The 23610-nt window shown below is 44.4% G+C and overlaps 2 protein-coding genes across 2 annotated transcripts in view; both read left to right on the top strand.

The window, feature by feature from the left end:
* lgmn (legumain) overlaps positions 1–6102 on the top strand; it is a gene marked incomplete in the record, with an annotated part of 10013 nt that extends 3911 nt beyond the window's left edge. Inside the window, 7 exon segments of the mRNA XM_065947659.1 lie at positions 1–65; positions 786–904; positions 992–1081; positions 2261–2470; positions 2589–2759; positions 4593–4660; positions 5642–6102. Coding sequence (XP_065803731.1) covers positions 1–65; positions 786–904; positions 992–1081; positions 2261–2470; positions 2589–2759; positions 4593–4660; positions 5642–5684 — 766 coding nt within the window.
* A 2190-nt stretch (positions 6103–8292) lies between these two features.
* Positions 8293–23240, top strand: chp1 (calcineurin-like EF-hand protein 1). Its single transcript, XM_020626784.3, has 7 exons — positions 8293–8686; positions 16730–16802; positions 18551–18631; positions 19123–19250; positions 19366–19427; positions 20500–20622; positions 21466–23240. The coding sequence occupies exons 1-7, from the start codon at positions 8620–8622 to the stop codon at positions 21517–21519; spliced, it is 588 nt and encodes a 195-aa protein (XP_020482440.1). The 5' UTR covers positions 8293–8619; the 3' UTR covers positions 21520–23240.
* Positions 23241–23610: the final 370 nt, after the last annotated feature.

Raw genomic sequence — 23610 nt, 5'->3', positions numbered from 1 at the left:
GGTGTTCTACATCGAAGCATGTGAGTCGGGGTCGATGATGAACAAACTTCCTGCTGACATCGACGGTGAGTTGATGATGTAATCAACTTTGTTGATGTTTTTACCTCCTGTATCATGTCCAGACTAGACCGAGGTCAGCTCGGCGGTCTGTGGACTTCAGTCGTTCTCTGTCAGGTCAAAGCTGCTGTCAGCAGAAAGTGTTTAGTGTCTCTGTCATGTGCTCCGTCTCATGTCATAATAAAGATCACGGGATGTGTTAAAAACATTCTTTTACACTCTGATCTGTGGTTTGAGTGACTGAGAGTCATCCAGATGGATGAAGAGTTTATTGTGTGGTGTTGTGGATTTTTCATTGCATATACAGAGAAACAGTTTTTAATTAGTAAATGACGCACAAACATCTAAATCTTTAAGTTCAAACGAAGACGACAGACAGAGAGTATTTTTCCATTACATTGGCAGAGGTTAGGAGTGAGTTTGGGAAGAGCAAAGGGGTTTAGAATTAGAGAACCGTCTCGAACCCTTTTTATAGTGCAATGCTGCTGTTGTAGGTAACGTTATAATGGAGGAACAGATTAACTTAGTTTTCTTGGTGTTTAGTGTCAAACGAAGAAAAAATCTCCTGAAATGCAAAATGATGCTCAAGTAAAGAAATGTGAAGTCTTACTTCTCTGTTACTTCACTTCTGTTGAGGCATGTTTAAGTTTAAGTCTCTGAAAATGACTATTTTCTCCCTGACCTTGAACGCATCATAACATGAAACCGTCTCTGTGTGTTTCTTTCAGTGTACGCCACCACCGCCGCCAACAGCCACGAGTCTTCTTACGCGTGTTACTACGACGAGAAGAGGGACACGTACCTGGGGGACTGGTACAGCGTGAACTGGATGGAGGACTCGGACGCTGTGAGTGAACTTTGACCTGGACTCCTCCGCAGTGTGTGGTCACAGGTTTATTAAATGGTTGTGATGTTTGTCTCTTTGTGCTTCCAGGAGGATCTGACCAAAGAAACTCTGCTGAAGCAGTTCAAGATCGTCAAGAGCCACACCAACACGAGCCACGTCCAGCAGTTTGGAAACAAGGTCATTCAAGGACGTTTGTCTTTACCTTCTTATTTATGAGTCCTTTAAACTACAGGGACTGTGAGCAAACAGGGAAATCTAAACTAATGTTCATACATGATAACGGTGTCATTACCTGGTCGCACAGTTCAGATCTGCTGTTCTCCCTCTGGACGCTGAAGTCGGTCCATTCAAAAACATTCCAGTAGAAAACACACTGTGAGATGTGTGAGTTGGAGTCCCATGTTCTTTTGCATTGTACAAAATCTGATGATTTAAGAGAATTATTGTTTCATGAAGTAAAATCAGATGTGCAGAAACTGGAATGGCTGTTTCAGTTTGATGTGTTTAAACTTGATCATTTAGTTTGAAAAGCTTGGAGAAGAAGACAGGATATTCTCTTTGATTAGTTTGACTTCTTGCTTTCTCTTTTTGTTTCTTGAGAATGAATATAGTTTACCTAGAGCACTCTGATCCGGGAACCTTTTTAATTTATGGAGTCATGTAAGGCCATGTGGGTATATGGATGTATGACACAAAAACAAACCTAACTGAAGCGTTCAGACCGCGTCCACACGTAGGCGGGTGTTTTTGAAATGTAGGTTTCTCTGCGTCTTGACCTTGTTCAGAAACTCTGTTTCTGTGGATTCTCCTCCGTGTGACGTCATCGTGCGATGCTGTCTCTTCAGTTTACATGAGATTAGAGCGATGGCGGACGTTACCAAACTAGCGCTGGTGCTAACGATGCTAACTGGACTTTTTACACGCTCACACATACACAGTTACTCTCCCACTATGCTGACGAGCAGAGACGCCTGATTGGACAACGGAGGTCTCTGCAACAGTCTGACCACACAAACCGGCGCCAACATCAGCGGTTTTCGTTTTTTTTAGACTTTAGGTTGGTGGGAAAATAGACCGATTGCAGAGGAATGGCGAGATGTGAAGGACGTCGTTATTGACTTGGCGTGCTCATGACAGCCGTAACAGTGTTTTTGAGAAACTGAGCGTGTGGACGGCCCACTCGGCCTTACTCCATATCTTTAGCTACTGATGTGGAACGAGACAAGCAAAGAGCTGATGGCACCCTCTTGTGGTTAAAATGGAGTATTACAATTTATATTTTTGTCTCATTGATTGAAATTGTCCATATTTTAAATTCCTCTCTCTCTCTCTCTCTCTCTCTCTCTCTCTCTCCAGACGATGGCTCACATGAAGGTCATAGCGTTTCAGGGTAACCCCAAGGCCACCAGCCCGCCCGCTCGTCCTCTGAAACTGCAGCCCATTGAAAACCCCGACCTGACCCCGAGCCCCGACGTCCCCCTGGCCATCCTCAAGAGGAAGATGATGAAGTCCAACGACATCAGAGTGGCACGGGGGCTTCTGGGGGAGATCGACGCCCACCTGAAGGTACAGACCGACTTCTAAAAGCGCCTTACCTGCACAAATCCAGGAAGTCTTACCTGCACAAATCGAGGATTCCCCGTGACGACTCTCATGTTACAGATTTCAATGTGTGTGTGTTCAGGTCAGAGAGATGCTCGCTGCCACAATGCGCAAAATAGTCGACATGGTGACCGGTGACCGGCTGAGGAGCGAGGAGGTTCTGAACGAGCACGCTGAACTCAGCCAGTATAAATGCTACAAGGCTGCAATGACCCACTACAAATACACCTGTTTCAACTGGCACAAAACCAAGGTATAACACACACACAGAACAAAAACACACAAAACTCTGCTGGAGGAAAGGTGCTTTTGTTTCCTTAGATTAGTCACAGATCTGACAGGAAACATCTGTGCTTAATGGTTGAAACTAAGACACATGTCAGTTTTTGGTTCTGCTTATAAAGAGGAAGATCAGTTTCACATGCTGTAAATGTCGGTATTAGTTTATGACTTTGCATCTTTAAATGAAATTACTGTAATCCAGGCCGAGGACGGAATAATCTTTTATATCTGGTCTTTGGGGAAACCCCGTTTTTTTTTTTTTTCCAAGCTGTGTCTGAACACATCAGCTTCCTTTTTAGACGAGTGTTAGATTAACTGATGCAAATCATTAAACAGTTTACACTCTTTAAAGGAGATGATAAATGGACTTGAGCTTGCAAAGTTATTTTCTAGTCTTCTTACTACTCAGCTCTTTAACAGCACAGGTCACACCTACACATCCACACACTGATGGTAGAGGCTGCTGAGTAAAGAGTCCATCAGTATTAACTCATCCATTCACACACTGATGGTAGAGGCTGCTGAGAGTCCATCAGTATTAACTCATCCATTCACACACTGATGGTAGAGGCCGCTGAGTAAAGAGTCCGTCAGTATTAACTCATCCATTCATACACATTCACACACTGATGGTAGAGGCTGCTGAGTAAAGAGTCCATCAGTATTAACTCATCCATTCACACTCTGATGGTAGAGGCCGCTGAGTAAAGAGTCCGTCAGTATTAACTCATCCATTCATACACATTCATACACTGATGGTAGAGGCTGCTGAGTAAAGAGTCCATCAGTATTAACTCATCCATTCATACACATTCACACACTGATGGTAGAGGCTGCTGAGTAAAGAGTCCGTCAGTATTAACTCATCCATTCACACGCTGATGGTAGAGGCCGCTGAGTAAAGAGTCCATCAGTATTAACTCATCCATTCACACTCTGATGGTAGAGGCCGCTGAGTAAAGAGTCCATCAGTATTAACTCATCCATTCACACACTGATGGTAGAGGCCGCTGAGTAAAGAGTCCATCAGTATTAACTCATCCATTCACACACATTCACACACTGATGGTAGAGGCTGCTGAGAGTCCGTCAGTATTAACTCATCCATTCATACACATTCACACACTGATGGTAGAGGCTGCTGAGTAAAGAGTCCATCAGTATTAACTCATCCATTCACACACATTCACACACTGATGGTAGAGGCTGCTGAGTAAAGAGTCCATCAGTATTAACTCATCCATTCACACACATTCACACACTGATGGTAGAGGCCGCTGAGTAAAGAGTCCATCAGTATTAACTCATCCATTCATACACATTCAGACACTGATGATGAAGCAGTGGGAGCAACTTGGGGTTAAGTGTCTTGCCCAAGGACACATCAGACATGTGGCTGCAGGAGCTGGGGATTGAACCCCTGACCTCCCAGTTGAGAGACGACCAACTCTACCACTGAGGCTCAGCCGCCCCAGAGGAGATCAGTTGTGTTGATCCGTCTTTAAATACAGACATAATGTTAGGATGTTGGATGGCCGTACTAAACCTCAGAAAGGTGGTGGTTTCCTGCAGCTCTGAACGAGAACATGTGTTTAAATGAAAGCATTAAGTTATATTCAGATGGGGTTTTTATCTTCTAATACCAGTGAAGACTTGTTAAATATTTCCCCGGTACTTTGATCAGCTGTTTGACATTTTGAAAATCCCCCAAACAGCCCAGAGGAAATAAACAGGGTTGTTGACATTTACAGTGACAGACTGTGGAACACGTGTGACTCATGTTTCTGTCCTCTTTGTGTTTCAGTACGAGTACGCTCTGAGACATCTGTACGCTCTGGTCAACCTGTGTGAGAGAGGATACTCTGCAGACAGGTACGTCCTGCTCACTGCTCCACACCTACCTGTCTGTCTGTCTGCCTGTCTGTGTGATCACTCTTAGTTAATAACAGGATGTGAGACGTCACCTCCGTGTGGTTTTCCTCTTTATTATTCAATAGATTTCACTTGTTATATTTAATCCACATTAGGCTAAACAACTTTCTGTAGCTCATTTTGACTCAGTCGCCCAAACTCACAGCAGGTATAAATACGCAGCTGAAAATAGTCCCCAATAAAGGCTCCATCGTTCCTCTTAAAGAGGTAAATGATAAAGGTATCTTACTCTCTGATCATTAAGGAAACATGCTATGTTGAAGTGCTGGCTTCTCTGACAACAATGCAGCAGCCAGTATGTCCTCCTTCTAACTTTAGATTCTGCTCCTGAATGCTCTGGATTTGTTTGGACCAGAGAAGGTAGGCGCTTTTAAGACACGCCCCCACATGGCCGTTTTGGACGCCCCTCGGTTTGTCAGATATGAGAGCAGTTATCAGGTCAACAGGTGTTGCAGTGATGGAAGCGGTCAAGAGAAGTGGTTCAGATAGAAGTGATTGTACCCGACCTAAAAAGCCTCTGCATGTTTCTAATAAGCTCCACGAGCAGAAACGTGCTCAAACTAGGATCAATATTGGAGATGCTTTTGAAAAATGGAGAGAGGTTAGAACACAGAAAGGTTTACAGACCCATGCAGAGCTGGATAAACACTGAAGCTTCAGAGTCCACCACATGGTGACCTGAGTGAGCATCGAGTCTAGAGAGGGGGGGGACAGATCTCTATGATGTTTAGAGTTTAGAATTTAGACTGCAGTACCCATTTTAAACACTAGGGGTCAGAGTTACATACTGCTCCTTTAAACTGAATATGTTTTAATGTTGGTTATTGAAGATTTCATGTTCGCTTCATTAATCTTTGATAATGTTTTTTATCGTTGTTGTCTGATACCTCATACATTCTTCATCGTGTTTTCCCCGCGCAGCATCCAGACGGCCATGGACGCCACGTGTCACTTCAGAGAGTAAAGGACTTTCTGCAAACCAATGAAAAATCTCAAACCAAACGTCTTCCTGCGTGGAAGGCCCAGAAGACGACCAGCTTCTCTTTGCACTGCTTAGGAATCAATCTGACATGGAGTTGACCGTATCATTATTTTATCAACACACTAACACTTTTTTTTTTTTTTTTTACTTGAGAATTTTAAACTTGTTTTATGATGAGATGCACTCTTGCTGTGAAGATTGTTGGATATTTAACTGCTTCTGATTGTTTTGAGGACACAATGATTGCATGGACTGTTGAACATTTGGTTTGCTCTCAGCTTTACGTGTTTCATGCACATGTGAAGGACAAACTACTGAACAGAGAATGTTTTCTGAAACCTCAAGACATGTAGTAACAGGGATCTTAAAATCCTAAATAAATCAACCAAAACTCTGAAAATGACTCGTATTGCTTTTTTGATCTGGTGTGCAGATTTAACTGGAGCTGTTTTTCTCCTTATAAAGGTGATGGGGTTAGGTTTTGGATGTGTGGGGTCGTCAGAGTTTGGTGAAGTCCAAGTGGGATCATGAGATAATTAAGGGTGGTAACCACTGCTGTAGGGACTTGGGTTGTGAACTGGAGGGTTGCTGGTTTGAGTCCCGTAATGGTCCAAGGTATGAAGTAGGTCGGGTGCCAGGTGAATTTTTGAGTACTGCTTAGGAAGTCATGAGCAAGGCCTCCTACTTTGCCCTCACTGTGACATCTCTCCACTCATGTCCACAGGTCCTGTTAGTGCGTGTGTGTATTTCGGGTTTATGTGTGTGAGAAGCCAGAATGTCCCCTCAGGGATTAATGTTAAATGTAATGCACCATGCTCAGTTTCAAATGTAAGTTGGGGCCTTGCCACCTTGGCAATGCTCAGGAAGAGAACTGGCACCTTTCCAGCTACCAGTGCAATCTCAAGACTCGGTCCACAGAACCGACGACCCTCCAGACCCTCCAGTCCCTCCAGACTGAGCTACTGATGGTTGTTATCCAGAAAACCTGAGCAAGCTGTATCAACATTTTTATCTATGCAAAATCATATCAGCCCACAATAAATAATGAAAGTGCGACATCTAGTGGCGTATGTCTGTCCTACGTGTAACGTAATAATAACAACATTATAGCGGAATCGAGCTGTGCGCACAGATCTTCTAATGAGCAGATACACTTATCAAGTGAACATTTAATGTTGAAGGATAATGTGCTAACTTTACAGGAGCAGAACAGGTATGTAAAAGACAGATTTCATGTGTCTGTCCTGGTGACAGCAGAGCTGAACCGGCCTGGTGGAGAAGGTGCTCCGCTGTCTGTCCAGCAGGTGGTGCAGGAAGAAGTGTGGACCAATTTATAAAACAAGTAGAACATTTTAAATTTACCTGCATATTACTTTTAAGAGCACGAAAAGCTTTAGAAACAGGAAGGGGTGTTTTACCTCCATACAGTTATTTTAAAATAATCTTTTACATTGTAAATATGGATTTTTTTTAAGGATACATTTGTGAATTCATTTGATTATTTTGAAGGAAAACATAGATACGAATTGTATCAGAGCATTAAGATAGACGTCTTAATATTATATTTAATTGTTAATTTCGTTAGTATCCTCTAAAGATTTGATATTCATGTTTTTATTGCCTTTATTTTTCTATAATTTCAACATAATTTGATCTCACCGTCTGACCGGGTGTCACGGGTTAGTTGGTCCCCCTGACAGGATGATCCCCCCCCCCCCCCCCCCCACCACTCCGCAGATTTCTCATAGCATAACTACAGGGAATAAATTAACAGTAAACTACGTTCAGTAGCTTTCTTTTGTTAAGTGATTTCGAGTCAGTTTTCTTGGTTTTACATAACAAATGACATTGTATATATTTAAATATTAAAATGTATTTATACGACACACTGACATCGAATTTTAACCAGGCAACAAACCTCGCTACCCTCTTCTGTGAGGACCCGCCTACTAGGGAGGCGACTTCGTTCAGTACCTGCCTCCTCTTAAAGAAGGAAGCTAACCTGACCGAAACTCAGTCACGTTAACATGAAATCTGGACCGAACACGGGAAGGATTTGTTAAGAACCGGAGAGCTACGACGACACGAGGACTCAAAACAACCGTTTGGATTGAACTCGAAACGACTTTCACCGTAAAACGACGAGAACGAGTTAGCTCGCTGCGTTAGCTTGTTTGCTAACTCGGCTGGTTCGGGCTGCGCGAGACGGATAACGGCGCTGCTGGTTCACCACCTACCTTACCTGTTCACCAGACTTACCTGTTCACCAGACTTACCTGTTCACCAGACTTACCTGTTCACCAGACTTACCTGTTCACCAGACTTAGCTGTTCATTAAACTTACCTGTTCACCAGACTTACCTGTTCACCAGCCTTACCTGTTCACCAGACTTACCTGTTCATTAAACTTACCTGTTCACCAGACTTACCTGTTCACCAGACTTAGCTGTTCACCAGACTTAGCTGTTCACCAGACTTAGCTGTTCACCAGACTTAGCTGTTCACCAGACTTACCTGTTCATTAAACTTACCTGTTCACCAGACTTACCTGTTCACCAGACTTACCTGTTCACCAGACTTACCTGTTCACCAGACTTAGCTGTTCATTAAACTTACCTGTTCACCAGACTTACCTGTTCACCAGACTTACCTGTTCACCAGACTTAGCTGTTCATTAAACTTACCTGTTCACCAGACTTACCTGTTCACCAGACTTACCTGTTCATTAAACTTACCTGTTCACCAGACTTACCTGTTCACCAGACTTACCTGTTCACCAGACTTACCTGTTCACCAGACTTACCTGTTCATTAAACTTACCTGTTCACCACCTACCTTACCTGTTCACCAGACTTACCTGTTCACCAGACTTACCTGTTCACCAGACTTACCTGTTCACCAGACTTACCTGTTCACCATGGGCTCCAGAGCGTCCACGTTACTCCGAGAAGAAGAGATTGAAGAAATAAAGAAGGAGACTGGCTGTAAGTTCAGATCACATTAATAATATATTTATTTTAATATTAAGTTTCTGTTCATGTTATTTCTCACATTAATAATATATTTATTTTAATATTAAGTTTCTGTTCATGTTATTTCTCACATTAATAATATATTTATTTTAATATTAAGTTTCTGTTCATGTTATTTCTCACATTAATTATTTATTTATTTTAATATTAAGTTTCTGTTCATGTTATTTCTCACATTAATAATTTATTTATTTTAATATTAAGTTTCTGTTCATGTTATTTCTCACATTAATTATTTATTTATTTTAATATTAAGTTTCTGTTCATGTTATTTCTCACATTAATAATTTATTTATTTTAATATTAAGTTTCTGTTCATGTTATTTCTCACATTAATAATATATTTATTTTAATATTAAGTTTCTGTTCATGTTATTTCTCACATTAATAATATTTACCTTTATTGTCTATTCTCAAACAGAAGTCTCTAAATGAGCAGGTTTTAGAATCTGGGCTGTCAAACGATTACAGGACAGGACAGTTCAGGTACAGGACAGTTCAGGTACAGGACAGAACAGGTACAGGACAGTTCAGGTACAGGTACAGGACAGGTACAGGACAGTTCAGGTACAGGACAGGTACAGGACAGTTCAGGTACAGGACAGGACAGTTCAGGTACAGAACAGGTACAGGACAGTTCAGGTACAGGACAGTTCAGGTACAGGACAGTTCAGGTACAGGTACAGGACAGGTACAGGACAGAACAGGTACAGGACAGTTCAGGTACAGGACAGGACAGTTCAGGTACAGAACAGAACAGGTACAGGACAGTTCAGGTACAGGACAGTTCAGGTACAGGTACAGGACAGTTCAGGTACAGAACAGGTACAGGACAGTTCAGGTACAGGACAGTTCAGGTACAGGACAGAACAGGTACAGGACAGTTCAGGTACAGGACAGAACAGGTACAGGACAGAACAGGTACAGGACAGTTCAGGTACAGGACAGGACAGTTCAGGTACAGAACAGAACAGAACAGGTACAGGACAGTTCAGGTACAGGACAGTTCAGGTACAGGTACAGGACAGAACAGGTACAGGACAGAACAGGTACAGGACAGTACAGGTACAGGACAGAACAGGTACAGGACAGTTCAGGTACAGGACAGAACAGGTACAGAACAGGTACAGGACAGTTCAGGTACAGAACAGGTACAGGTACAGAACAGGTACAGGACAGTTCAGGTACAGGTACAGGACAGAACAGGTACAGGACAGTACAGGACAGAACAGGTACAGGACAGTTCAGGTACAGGACAGTTCAGGTACAGAACAGGTACAGGACAGTTCAGGTACAGAACAGGTACAGGTACAGAACAGGTACAGGACAGAACAGGTACAGGACAGAACAGGTACAGGACAGTTCAGGTACAGGACAGAACAGGTACAGGTACAGAACAGGTACAGGACAGTATAGGTACAGAACAGGTACAGAACAGGTACAGGACAGTTCAGGTACAGGTACAGAACAGGTACAGGACAGAACAGGTACAGGACAGTACAGGTACAGGACAGGTACAGGACAGTTCAGGTACAGGTACAGAACAGGTACAGGACAGAACAGGTACAGGACAGAACAGGTACAGGTACAGAACAGGTACAGGACAGTATAGGTACAGAACAGGTACAGAACAGGTACAGGACAGTTCAGGTACAGGTACAGAACAGGTACAGGACAGAACAGGTACAGGACAGTTCAGGTACAGGACAGAACAGGTACAGGACAGTACAGGTACAGGACAGGTACAGGACAGAACAGGTACAGGTACAGAACAGGTACAGGACAGAACAGGTACAGGTACAGAACAGGTACAGGACAGTATAGGTACAGAACAGAACAGGTACAGGACAGTACAGGTACAGGACAGTTCAGGTACAGGACAGTTCAGGTACAGGTACAGGACAGAACAGGTACAGGACAGTACAGGTACAGGACAGAACAGGTACAGGACAGTTCAGGTACAGGACAGTACAGGTACAGGACAGAACAGGTACAGGACAGTTCAGGTACAGGTACAGGACAGTTCAGGTACAGGTACAGGACAGTTCAGGTACAGAACAGGTACAGGTACAGAACAGGGACAGGACAGAACAGGTACAGGACAGAACAGGTACAGGACAGAACAGGTACAGGACAGTTCAGGTACAGGACAGAACAGGTACAGGTACAGGACAGTATAGGTACAGAACAGGTACAGAACAGGTACAGGACAGTTCAGGTACAGAACAGGTACAGGACAGAACAGGTACAGGACAGTTCAGGTACAGGACAGAACAGGTACAGGACAGTACAGGTACAGGACAGGTACAGGACAGTTCAGGTACAGGTACAGAACAGGTACAGGACAGAACAGGTACAGAACAGGTACAGGACAGTTCAGGTACAGGACAGTTCAGGTACAGAACAGGTACAGGACAGTTCAGGTACAGAACAGGTACAGGTACAGAACAGGTACAGGACAGAACAGGTACAGGACAGTTCAGGTACAGAACAGGTACAGGACAGTTCAGGTACAGGACAGAACAGGTACAGGACAGAACAGGTACAGGACAGTTCAGGTACAGGTACAGAACAGGTACAGGACAGTTCAGGTACAGGTACAGAACAGGTACAGGACAGGATAGAACAGGTACAGGACAGTTCAGGTACAGAACAGGTACAGGACAGAACAGGTACAGGACAGTTCAGGTACAGGACAGAACAGGTACAGGACAGGTACAGGACAGAACAGGTACAGGACAGTTCAGGTACAGGACAGAACAGGTACAGGACAGGATAGGTACAGGACAGTTCAGGTACAGAACAGGTACAGGACAGTTCAGGTACAGGACAGTTCAGGTACAGGACAGAACAGGTACAGGACAGTTCAGGTACAGGACAGTTCAGGTACAGGACAGAACAGGTACAGGACAGGACAGGTACAGGACAGTTCAGGTACAGAACAGGTACAGGACAGAACAGGTACAGGACAGTTCAGGTACAGGACAGTTCAGGTACAGGACAGAACAGGTACAGGACAGGACAGAACAGGTACAGGACAGTTCAGGTACAGGTACAGAACAGGTACAGTTCAGGTACAGAACAGGTACAGGACAGAACAGGTACAGGACAGTTCAGGTACAGGACAGAACAGGTACAGGACAGAACAGGTACAGGACAGAACAGGTACAGGACAGTTCAGGTACAGAACAGGTACAGGACAGTTCAGGTACAGGACAGAACAGGTACAGGACAGGACAGGACAGGACAGAACAGGTACAGGACAGAACAGGTACAGGACAGTTCAGGTACAGGACAGAACAGGTACAGGACAGTTCAGGTACAGGACAGAACAGGTACAGGACAGTTCAGGGACAGGACAGAACAGGTACAGGACAGAACAGGTACAGGACAGTTCAGGTACAGGACAGGACAGGTACAGGACAGGACAGAACAGGTACAGGACAGTTCAGGTACAGGACAGAACAGGTACAGGACAGTTCAGGTACAGGACAGTTCAGGTACAGGACAGAACAGGTACAGGACAGAACAGGTACAGGACAGTTCAGGTACAGGACAGAACAGGTACAGGACAGAACAGGTACAGGACAGAACAGGTACAGGACAGTTCAGGTACAGAACAGGTACAGGACAGTTCAGGTACAGGACAGGACAGAACAGGTACAGGTACAGGACAGGACAGGTACAGGTACAGGACAGTTCAGGTACAGAACAGGTACAGGTACAGAACAGGGACAGGACAGAACAGGTACAGGACAGAACAGGTACAGGACAGAACAGGTACAGGACAGTTCAGGTACAGGACAGAACAGGTACAGGTACAGGACAGTATAGGTACAGAACAGGTACAGAACAGGTACAGGACAGTTCAGGTACAGAACAGGTACAGGACAGAACAGGTACAGGACAGTTCAGGTACAGGACAGAACAGGTACAGGACAGTACAGGTACAGGACAGGTACAGGACAGTTCAGGTACAGGTACAGAACAGGTACAGGACAGAACAGGTACAGGTACAGAACAGGTACAGGACAGTTCAGGTACAGGACAGTTCAGGTACAGAACAGGTACAGGACAGTTCAGGTACAGAACAGGTACAGGTACAGAACAGGTACAGGACAGAACAGGTACAGGACAGTTCAGGTACAGAACAGGTACAGGACAGTTCAGGTACAGGACAGAACAGGTACAGGACAGAACAGGTACAGGACAGTTCAGGTACAGGTACAGGACAGTTCAGGTACAGGTACAGAACAGGTACAGGACAGGATAGAACAGGTACAGGACAGTTCAGGTACAGAACAGGTACAGGACAGAACAGGTACAGGACAGTTCAGGTACAGGACAGAACAGGTACAGGACAGGTACAGGACAGAACAGGTACAGGACAGTTCAGGTACAGGACAGAACAGGTACAGGACAGGACAGGTACAGGACAGTTCAGGTACAGAACAGGTACAGGACAGAACAGGTACAGGACAGTTCAGGTACAGGACAGTTCAGGTACAGGACAGAACAGGTACAGGACAGTTCAGGTACAGGACAGAACAGGTACAGGACAGGACAGGTACAGGACAGTTCAGGTACAGAACAGGTACAGGACAGAACAGGTACAGGACAGTTCAGGTACAGGACAGTTCAGGTACAGGACAGAACAGGTACAGGACAGGACAGAACAGGTACAGGACAGTTCAGGTACAGGTACAGAACAGGTACAGTTCAGGTACAGAACAGGTACAGGACAGAACAGGTACAGGACAGTTCAGGTACAGGACAGAACAGGTACAGGACAGAACAGGTACAGGACAGAACAGGTACAGGACAGTTCAGGTACAGAACAGGTACAGGACAGTTCAGGTACAGGACAGTTCAGGTACAGGACAGAACAGGTACAGGACAGGACAGAACAGGTACAGGACAGTTCAGGTACAGGTACAGAACAGGTACAGTTCAGGTACAGAACAGGTACAGGACAGAACAGGTACAGGACAGTTCAGGTACAGGACAGAACAGGTACAGGACAGAACAGGTACAGGACAGAACAGGTACAGGACAGTTCAGGTACAGAACAGGTACAGGACAGTTCAGGTACAGGACAGAACAGGTACAGGACAGAACAGGTACAGGACAGAACAGGTACAGGACAGTTCAGGTACAGGACAGAACAGGTACAGGACAGTTCAGGTACAGGACAGAACAGGTACAGGACAGTTCAGGGACAGGACAGAACAGGTACAGGACAGAACAGGTACAGGACAGTTCAGGTACAGGACAGAACAGGTACAGGACAGGACAGGTACAGGACAGGACAGAACAGGTACAGGACAGTTCAGGTACAGGACAGAACAGGTACAGGACAGTTCAGGTACAGGACAGTTCAGGTACAGGACAGAACAGGTACAGGACAGAACAGGTACAGGACAGTTCAGGTACAGGACAGAACAGGTACAGGACAGAACAGGTACAGGACAGAACAGGTACAGGACAGTTCAGGTACAGAACAGGTACAGGACAGTTCAGGTACAGGACAGGACAGAACAGGTACAGGTACAGGACAGGACAGGACAGGACAGTACAGGTACAGGACAGGACAGAACAGAACAGGTACAGGACAGTTCAGGTACAGGACAGAACAGGTACAGGACAGTTCAGGTACAGGACAGTTCAGGTACAGGACAGAACAGGTACAGGACAGAACAGGTACAGGACAGAACAGGTACAGGTACAGGACAGTACAGGACAGTTCAGGTACAGGACAGAACAGAACAGGTACAGGACAGAACAGGTACAGGACAGTTCAGGTACAGGACAGAACAGGTACAGGACAGAACAGGTACAGGACAGTTCAGGTACAGGACAGAACAGGTACAGAACAGGTACAGGACAGTACAGGACAGTTCAGGTACAGGACAGAACAGGTACAGGACAGTTCAGGTACAGGACAGAACAGGTACAGGACAGTTCAGGTACAGGACAGTTCAGGTACAGGACAGAACAGGTACAGGACAGAACAGGTACAGGACAGAACAGGTACAGGACAGTTCAGGTACAGGACAGAACAGGTACAGGACAGTTCAGGTACAGGACAGTTCAGGTACAGGACAGAACAGGTACAGGACAGTTCAGGTACAGGACAGAACAGGTACAGGACAGTTCAGGTACAGGACAGTTCAGGTACAGGACAGAACAGGTACAGGACAGAACAGGTACAGGACAGAACAGGTACAGGACAGTTCAGGTACAGAACAGGTACAGGACAGTTCAGGTACAGGACAGGACAGAACAGGTACAGGTACAGGACAGGACAGGACAGGACAGTACAGGTACAGGACAGGACAGAACAGAACAGGTACAGGACAGTTCAGGTACAGGACAGAACAGGTACAGGACAGTTCAGGTACAGGACAGTTCAGGTACAGGACAGAACAGGTACAGGACAGAACAGGTACAGGACAGAACAGGTACAGGTACAGGACAGTACAGGACAGTTCAGGTACAGGACAGAACAGAACAGGTACAGGACAGAACAGGTACAGGACAGTTCAGGTACAGGACAGAACAGGTACAGGACAGAACAGGTACAGGACAGTTCAGGTACAGGACAGAACAGGTACAGAACAGGTACAGGACAGTACAGGACAGTTCAGGTACAGGACAGAACAGGTACAGGACAGTTCAGGTACAGGACAGAACAGGTACAGGACAGTTCAGGTACAGGACAGTTCAGGTACAGGACAGAACAGGTACAGGACAGAACAGGTACAGGACAGAACAGGTACAGGACAGTTCAGGTACAGGACAGAACAGGTACAGGACAGTTCAGGTACAGGACAGTTCAGGTACAGGACAGAACAGGTACAGGACAGTTCAGGTACAGGACAGAACAGGTACAGGACAGTTCAGGTACAGGACAGTTCAGGTACAGGACAGAACAGGTACAGGACAGAACAGGTACAGGACAGAACAGGTACAGGCACATTGGAATTTGAGTCAGCTTCTACAAAAAAGTTTAAATTATATATAAAATAGAAAAGTATTATAAGAAAAGTACAAATAAATTAAATAAGTTGTAGTAACAGCTAAGTGATTTAAAATAAACTGTACAGAAGTTATAAACTGAATTAAAATAAAGATGTAATACAAAAAAAAATAACAAAGGGGAACAAGGAAATGAAAATATAAATAAGTTTTCTTATTGCTCTTATTACACCTGAGGTTATTGCTCACATATTTTTCACATTATATAATATCACTGTTTTTAGTTTTTAAGGTTAATATTGCACACTTCACTGTGAGGTGGTCAGCTGTCCGTTTAGTCTGTGAGGTGAAGTTCCTTCCCATCTTAATGTCCTGTGCTGTCTCACAGCAGCAGGGAAAAGCTGTTGTGGTAGCGGGCCTTGTGGGTGGAGATGCTCTCTGGGCCTTGTGGGTGGAGATGCTCTCTGGGCCTTGTGGGTGGAGATGCTCTCTGGGCCTTGCGGGTGGAGATGCTCTCTGGGCCTTGAGGGTGGAGATGCTCTCGGGGTCTTGTGGGTGGAGATGCTCTCTGGGCCTTGTGGGTGGAGATGCTCTCTGGGCCTTGTGGGTGGAGATGCTCTCTGGGCCTTGTGGGTGGAGATGCTCTCTGGGCCTTGTGGGTGGAGATGCTCTCTGGGCCTTGTGGGTGGAGATGCTCTCTGGGCCTTGTGGGTGGAGATGCTCTCTAACCCTAATAAATCACTTCCTGTGTAATATTCATCTGTGTTTATCCAACTTATTTTTAGACTTAAATAATGAATATTTATGTTCATTATTATCATTAGTATTTCCATGTGTCCTCTTGTTATTATTTCAATGATTAATACTTTTATTTCTTGGCTGTGTTCCCGGGTTACATCCCGACACATGTCAACATCTGGAGATGACGGTTAGCTGTGTATTTAGGTGAAGAGTTATAAAGTGTGAAGTTGTGATGTCTTTTTGTGCTCGTCTGACGGTGAAATGTTTTTGTGTCAGTCTCTCACAGTCAGATCACCCGTCTGTACAGCCGCTTCACCAGCCTGGATAAAGGGGAAAACGGCACCCTCAGGTATGTCATAACACAGAGCACATTATGACAGTAACTAAAACATCAATGTTGGGAGTTTACCTGCCAGGAAATCTGACGTGTGAGGACTCGGTCTCACCTGGAGAACTGATTGGCTGCTGAGACATTTGTCCTTTTGCAAACACAGACATGTAGAGAAAAGTTTCCCTCGCAGAATTACCATTTAACCAGAAATGAGACGGACAGCAGGAAAATGAACTGTCGCTGTTACTAAACTCAGCCGTCATCACGTCTTTGTATGTTCATGTCGATTCTGCGACACACACACACACCCACACACACACACACACACACACACACACACACACACACACACACACACACACACACACACACACACACACACACACACACACACACACAGCGCTGTTCTCCCCTGCTGACTCAGCTGATCCCGGCTCTCCTCTGTAACGCCTCTGAAGACGGTACAGAAGGGGGGTGGCTTGAAACAGTTCTCTGAATAGTGCTCGAGAAGAAGAACTTATTTCAGCCATGTAATCGTAATCTCGTGATAAATCAATTCTACTTTAAGACGATGGAGTCAGAGGGGCTAAAGTACGGATTCATTTCCTGGTTTCAGGACTCGTTACTGCACCACTCTTATTAGTTCTGAGCAAAGGGAGCAGTAAAGTGAAACGGCCTTTCCCCTCAGTTCAGCTCAGCTCTGACCTTTGAAAGAGACGCTAAGAGAAGTTCCTGGAACTGAAAATGATAAGTTCCTGTTAGATAGATAGATTTAAAGATAAGAATACTCCGGGTGTTTAAAGTCTACGTGTGGACAAAAACGACCATCCAACACGTTCAACAAACAGTGATGATCCTCAGAGCGCCGTCCTACAGCCTCATCAGTCTGTACGGACTTGGGTTAGGTGCTGGAGGGTCTCCGGTTCAAGTCCCGGTGCGGATCAAATCTGGAAATTGGTCTGCTTGATTCACAATCAGATATCTTTGCTCTGAGCACAGAGAGGTTCAGAGTTTATGTAGAGTGACTGTTCTCTGTTTGGGATTAACTTCTGAAGAAACAGTTGGCTAATCATTCCAGCTGACGACACGTTGAAGCTCTGTGTGTTTGCAGATCTTTTCCTCTGGAGGGGCAAATGTGAAAGACGTGTTTACTCATAATAAGCTTTTGGTTCTGCCTGTTCCTTCTTCACACACTCCTGCACACACATCTTCACCTCCAAGGTGACCTTCTGATCAGTCATGAGTTTCCACAACAGAAAGATTTCACACTGAGCTCTCTCCAATGTCACTTTGGTGTTCAGATAAAATCCAATATGGTCTTTAGTACAGCGGAGGAGCAGAAAGTCCTCTGAGCTCTGGGAGGTCAAAGGATCTGTTTTAGGAGTGGGTTGGTTCTGAAGAGAGGAGTGTAACAGATGTTTTGGCTTTTAAAGCCCGTCTGCACTCACTCAGGTGTTCGGGATTGAGACAGTGATCAGACCCTTTCTCAGGATTATGTGAGCAAATGTGGATATTAAAGCTAATGCTAAGCTACATGTTCTGAAACCGTCCCCAGCGATCTCAGTGTCATTGTACGTATCGTATTATCTGTATCATCTCCACCTCTTAGTCATTCAGGATTCAAATATATAAATCGTTGCCTAGGTGTAAAAATACCCAAATTATCCTTTAGGATGTGTGAATTGAGATTTCAAAATAAAAGCATGTCATTTGTGAGTATTTGCTGTTTTGAAGTGAGTTTTGATCACATCCTCTCCTGGTTGCAGTCGAGAAGATTTCCAGAGGATCCCGGAGTTGGCCATCAATCCGCTGGGAGACAGAATAATCAATGCCTTCTTCCCTGAGGGGTGAGTTCTTCTTGTTATGACTCTGCTGTCTGAGGAGATTTATTTCTCACAAGTGTTTATTATCGGTTAGAGTCACGACCACCGCCGAGCCGGACAAAGCCACCGCAGCCTTGGAGCTGCAGACTGCAGAGACTCTGCTTTTGCTTCTTCTTCTGCTTCTTCCAGTTCTGTGTTTGATAAAGTCAGACGGAGCGCTGCATGATGTTTCTGTCAGTCTGAAAGTATAAAACCAGATGTTCTCAGCTGTATCATTAAAGTCCAGAACAGTATGTGTGTAGGCGTTTTAATGTCAGCCGTGGATTTGAAGGCGTTCTCGATGCTGCTTTGGTTTTCTTCTCTGAAACATTTTGAGGAGAGAGCGTTAGCTTCTTTCAAACCGTGTTACGTTACGACCAGTTTTCATTGTGTTGTTCACACAGCTTCAGTTTTCTAAAGACTGAAGGTAATCTGAGCCAGAGAGTAAATCCTCTTTTTGTTCTGTTTCCTCTCAGAGAGGACCAGGTGAACTTCAGGGGCTTCATGCGGACCCTGGCTCACTTCAGACCCATCGAGGACAACGAGAAGAACAAGAACGCCGTCGTCAGCGAGCCGCTCAACAGCAGGACGAACAAGCTGCTCTGTGAGTGTGGACGCTCGGTGACACGGGGGGGGAGGGGGGGGCTGGTGACTCATCATGACAGCTGTTAAAGAGTGAACTCTCTCTGCCCCTTATGACTTCTTCTTCATTCCTGCAGTTGCTTTCCGCCTGTATGACCTGGACAGAGATGACAAAATCTCTCGGGATGAGCTGCTGCAGGTGAGCAGATCATCATGTAGACGCTGAGTCACGGTGCAGTGTGTGCAAACAGCTGATGGTTTCTGGATGACATTTAAACTCTAAATCAACCATCACTGTGAATATATATTATATATATATATATAATTTATTTTAAATGATAATATAAGCACTCTTATTTATGTAAATACTGTAATTGACATCTTAATTGACCCATCTGTCACATAACTGCATTTTACTCATCATGTTACTTCAGCATCTTTTTGCACTATTCACCACTGCACTGTTTCATATTTATGTAAATATTAGTCTTTTCTTATTCTGTTTATTGTTGATATTTAATGTTGTACCTGTACATAAGAGAGCACAGTTCACTGAAGTTAAATTCCTTGTGTGTGTAAACATACCTGGACAATAAATCTGATTGTGATTCTGATTTTCATGAGTGAAAAAGTCTGTTTCTACTGCTGCTACACTCAGATTGTTAGTCTACAAACAGTCACTCATTTGGACCTAAAAAAAAGTTAAAATAGACTGAAGAAGAAAAAGTTATGAAATCCCAGAAATCCCCTTTTATCAGAGAAGCAGAAGCTGTTTCATAACATCCGTTAAAACGCTCAGCAGAGAGAGGGAGAGATTTCTGTGTCCATGACGAGACTTTGCCCTCGTGCTGATATAATAATGAGATATGTCACCTCAAGTACAGGTTTCATAAGACGCTGTGATATCCTGTATTTAGTCCTGTCTGTTGTTTGTTGTGAAGCCGTGTGTGGTCGGCTGACTTTGTGTGACCTGCTCTGAGCTGGAGGTTAAATGACTCAAGACTGATCTCTTGTTTAGTGCTAAACATTCAGTCTGCCTCGTGAGACACCCAAGCCTCCCTCACTGTGAATCAGCAGCTTCATAATGATCTCTTTACTGTGTTTATCATCCTCTCATTACCCTGTGACAGCGACTCATTACCTGACGTTGAGTTAAAGACGAGTGACCTTCATCCTTTGGGGGTCAAACTTATTATTTCATATTTTCCAGGAAGTGTTGCTCACTGCTGCTCATGAACTATGTGGGGACTTTGTGCTCTCTCTCTTCTCAGGTCTTGCGGATGATGGTTGGTGTAAACATTTCAGACGAACAGCTGGGCAGCATCGCTGATCGAACCATTCAGGAGGCCGACACCAACGGAGACAACTCCATCTCCTTCAACGAATTCATCAAGGCAAGTTCTGTTCTCAGACACACGGTGTTAACAACTCTTAGTGATGCTGCCTTCAATGATTTCTCTCTGAACAAGTTTCTAGAGTGACTAAACCCCCAGAGCTCGTTCTTCAGCCGTAAACCTGTTTGAGTATTAACCCTCAGGCATCAGATTCATTTACTACCCTCTTTAGTCACTAAGGACAGAAAGGTCCATGCCAAAAAACTGCTATAAAAATAGAACAGATTGATATTTATTTTTTCCTTTTTTTGCATAAATCTCTTAAACAACTCCAGACCTGCTCAAAAATATTGAATAATTATCAGGAATTTAACCCTTTAAATGCCAGTTTGATGACATGATTCTGGCATTTAAAGGGTTAAATTCCTAAAAAGGATTGAATGTTTGGTAGTTTTGAGCAGGGCTGAAGTTGTTTAAGAGATTTATGTAGAAAAAAATATCAATCTATTTTTATATCAGTTTTTTTGTAAGTGGACATTTTTGTCCTGAGTGACTTCAGAGGGTAGTAAACATGTTTCAGTGTTCTATTGATCTGTTAAAAAAATAAAATGTGCATTCCAAAATGTGTCAAGAGAGTCCTAAACACTGCTGCCACCAATATATCAGCAGATATAAATCACAGATGGTGTTGTTTTTAAGAGTAACGATATTAAAGAGCTGAGTATTCTGATGTTGCCCCCTCCTAGATGTTTGTTAGTGTTGCTGATACTTAACAGAATGCAGTTACTGGATCACTGGTCGCTTACTTGACTCTCTCGTTGCGTCTGTTACTCATCACATGACCTCGTCTGAGAGCAGTTATTCTTCACCTCTAACCTCCTCCTCTCTGGATTCTTTCCTCAGGTCTTAGAGAAGGTGGACGTGGAACAGAAAATGAGCATCCGCTTCCTGCACTAGATGTGATTTATTTTTATTTAATTTCTTTGCTTCAACATGTCCGTCGACGTCAGGACACGACCTCATCCAGCTCCTCCTGCAGGCTGCTGTGACCCCACACTACGAGATCACGCTGCCAGGCCAAGCACCCTCTGGTAGACACCGTCATAAAGTTCTGCCTCTGCAAGGCTCCGTAAACAAAGGGAAACGTTGCGTGCCTTGAGTTCTTTTTATGCAATGTCACTCTGTGTTTGTTTCCCCTGTAATGGAACATTGTTGATTAGATCGTTAGAGGAGTTAGCTTCACTGCTGTTCCACTTTCTCTCATCAAACATGATTTTTAAAGAGCGGTACGATAACACTTTGCCATTGCATTGAGTAAGTTTATTCTAACACTGTTTTCACATGTGCACTCCTGAAAGCTTCTAAAAAAATGTGCAGACTACCCCTAAAGTCTTCCTGAGATGGTCCCTGTCAGACTGGGGGGGGGGGTCTCAGGAGAACAATGGCAGACGAATCGAAAGAATCCAACACAGAACAGTTTTTTGCTTTTCTATAAATAAACGCTAGGTGTAGTTTAAAACATTCACAATATCGACTGAAGAGCGGAGGAAAACTTAAACAGAAAACATATGCAGCGGTTTGAAAACACCGGCCGCGTGCAAACCGTCACCCCCCTCCCCGCTCGCTCCTGCTGCATTCTGACATCATGCAGAAAATGTAGGAGGGGCCTGGCAGGAAACATTCTGGGTTTATTGGTAATAATCAGCTGTTTGCATTCTCACATGCAGCTCCAGCTGAAACATTTTAGGAAGTTTTCAGGAGTTTTGTGCACGTGTGAAAGCACCTTAAGTTTACTCATTGTGTACCACGGTGTCTGTCTGTGTCTGTTGGAATATGCAACAGTTCAAAGTGTTTCTAACGCTAACAGGACCGGCTGACTCGAGTCAGTCCGTCCTTTAAAGCAAATCAGCACGCGATCCACACGTTGGTGTTTTCTCACTGAAGTGCCACAACTTTAAATTCCTTTTTCTAAGTTATTATCCCAACAGTGAACCTCTGACCATGTCTGTGTTTTTCTTTTTCGTATGGGTTAACCTAGCTACTGCCAATGGATCGTAATGACCTGTGTCACATGTCAGACTTTAACCAAAGCGAGGAACAGCAGTAACCACCCGGGTCCTGTTAGATCCTGTGTGTGTCTGATGGGATATTTATAGAACTAATCATTCAAGAAGCTGCTCTCACTTTGGGTAGTACTCGTCTTCTTCCGCTCGTCTTTTAAAAAGTGTTTGAGTTAGTTTTAGTCTTGATAGAGTAAAAGCTACCAATGCCAGGTGGTGTGAGGGGGGCGGGCTGTGGACCAGTTTGTAGACTGAAACCAGGTAGACTCATCATGAACTCCCCCCCCCCCCCCCCCCTCTGTTTGTTGATTTACACACCGCTCAGCATTTAAATATATGAATCTTTATCTCTTACTAAAAAGTCCCAGAAAGAGAACCTAATGAATTAATGATTTATTTCCTGTGCAGTGCGATGGATCGGACACTCGAGCATCTTTAGTGTGAGTTTGTGAAATCATTACGAGAACGCCCTCCAGCAGCCGAGTGCAGGAAACACAACGTGAACATTTTATTAATCATTATGATCAATCCGTTTCTGATTCACATGTTCTGTGATGTCGGTCCGGTATTTATCAGTGATTCATGATTTTGATTTGAATAAATACAAGTGCCATGCTTCCTGTGTGTCTCTGTGTTGTTTAAAGTGGAAGTTAGCACGAGGAATCTTACTGTGGGATTAAACACAGCAGGAGCACAAAGTCAAACATTCTCCTTGCGACTCGAAGCTCACTGGAGGGTCAGGGGGTTCGATCCCCAGCAACATGTCACTATGTGTCCTTTAGCAAGACACTTCACCCCAAGTTGCTCCCACTGCTTCATCAGCGGTGTATGAATGGATGAGTTAATACTGATGGACTCTTCACTCAGTGGCCTCTACCATCAGCGTGTGAATGGATGAGTTAATACTGATGGACTCTTTACTCAGCGGCCTCTACCATCAGCGTGTGAATGGATGAGTTAATACTGATGGACTCTCAGCAGCCTCTAC

This window comes from Labrus bergylta, chromosome 18, assembly GCF_963930695.1.
Source record: "Labrus bergylta chromosome 18, fLabBer1.1, whole genome shotgun sequence".
NCBI lineage: Eukaryota > Metazoa > Chordata > Actinopteri > Labriformes > Labridae > Labrus > Labrus bergylta.
Note: the sequence above shows the minus strand (reverse complement) of the source record. Positions and strands in the feature narration are given on the sequence as shown.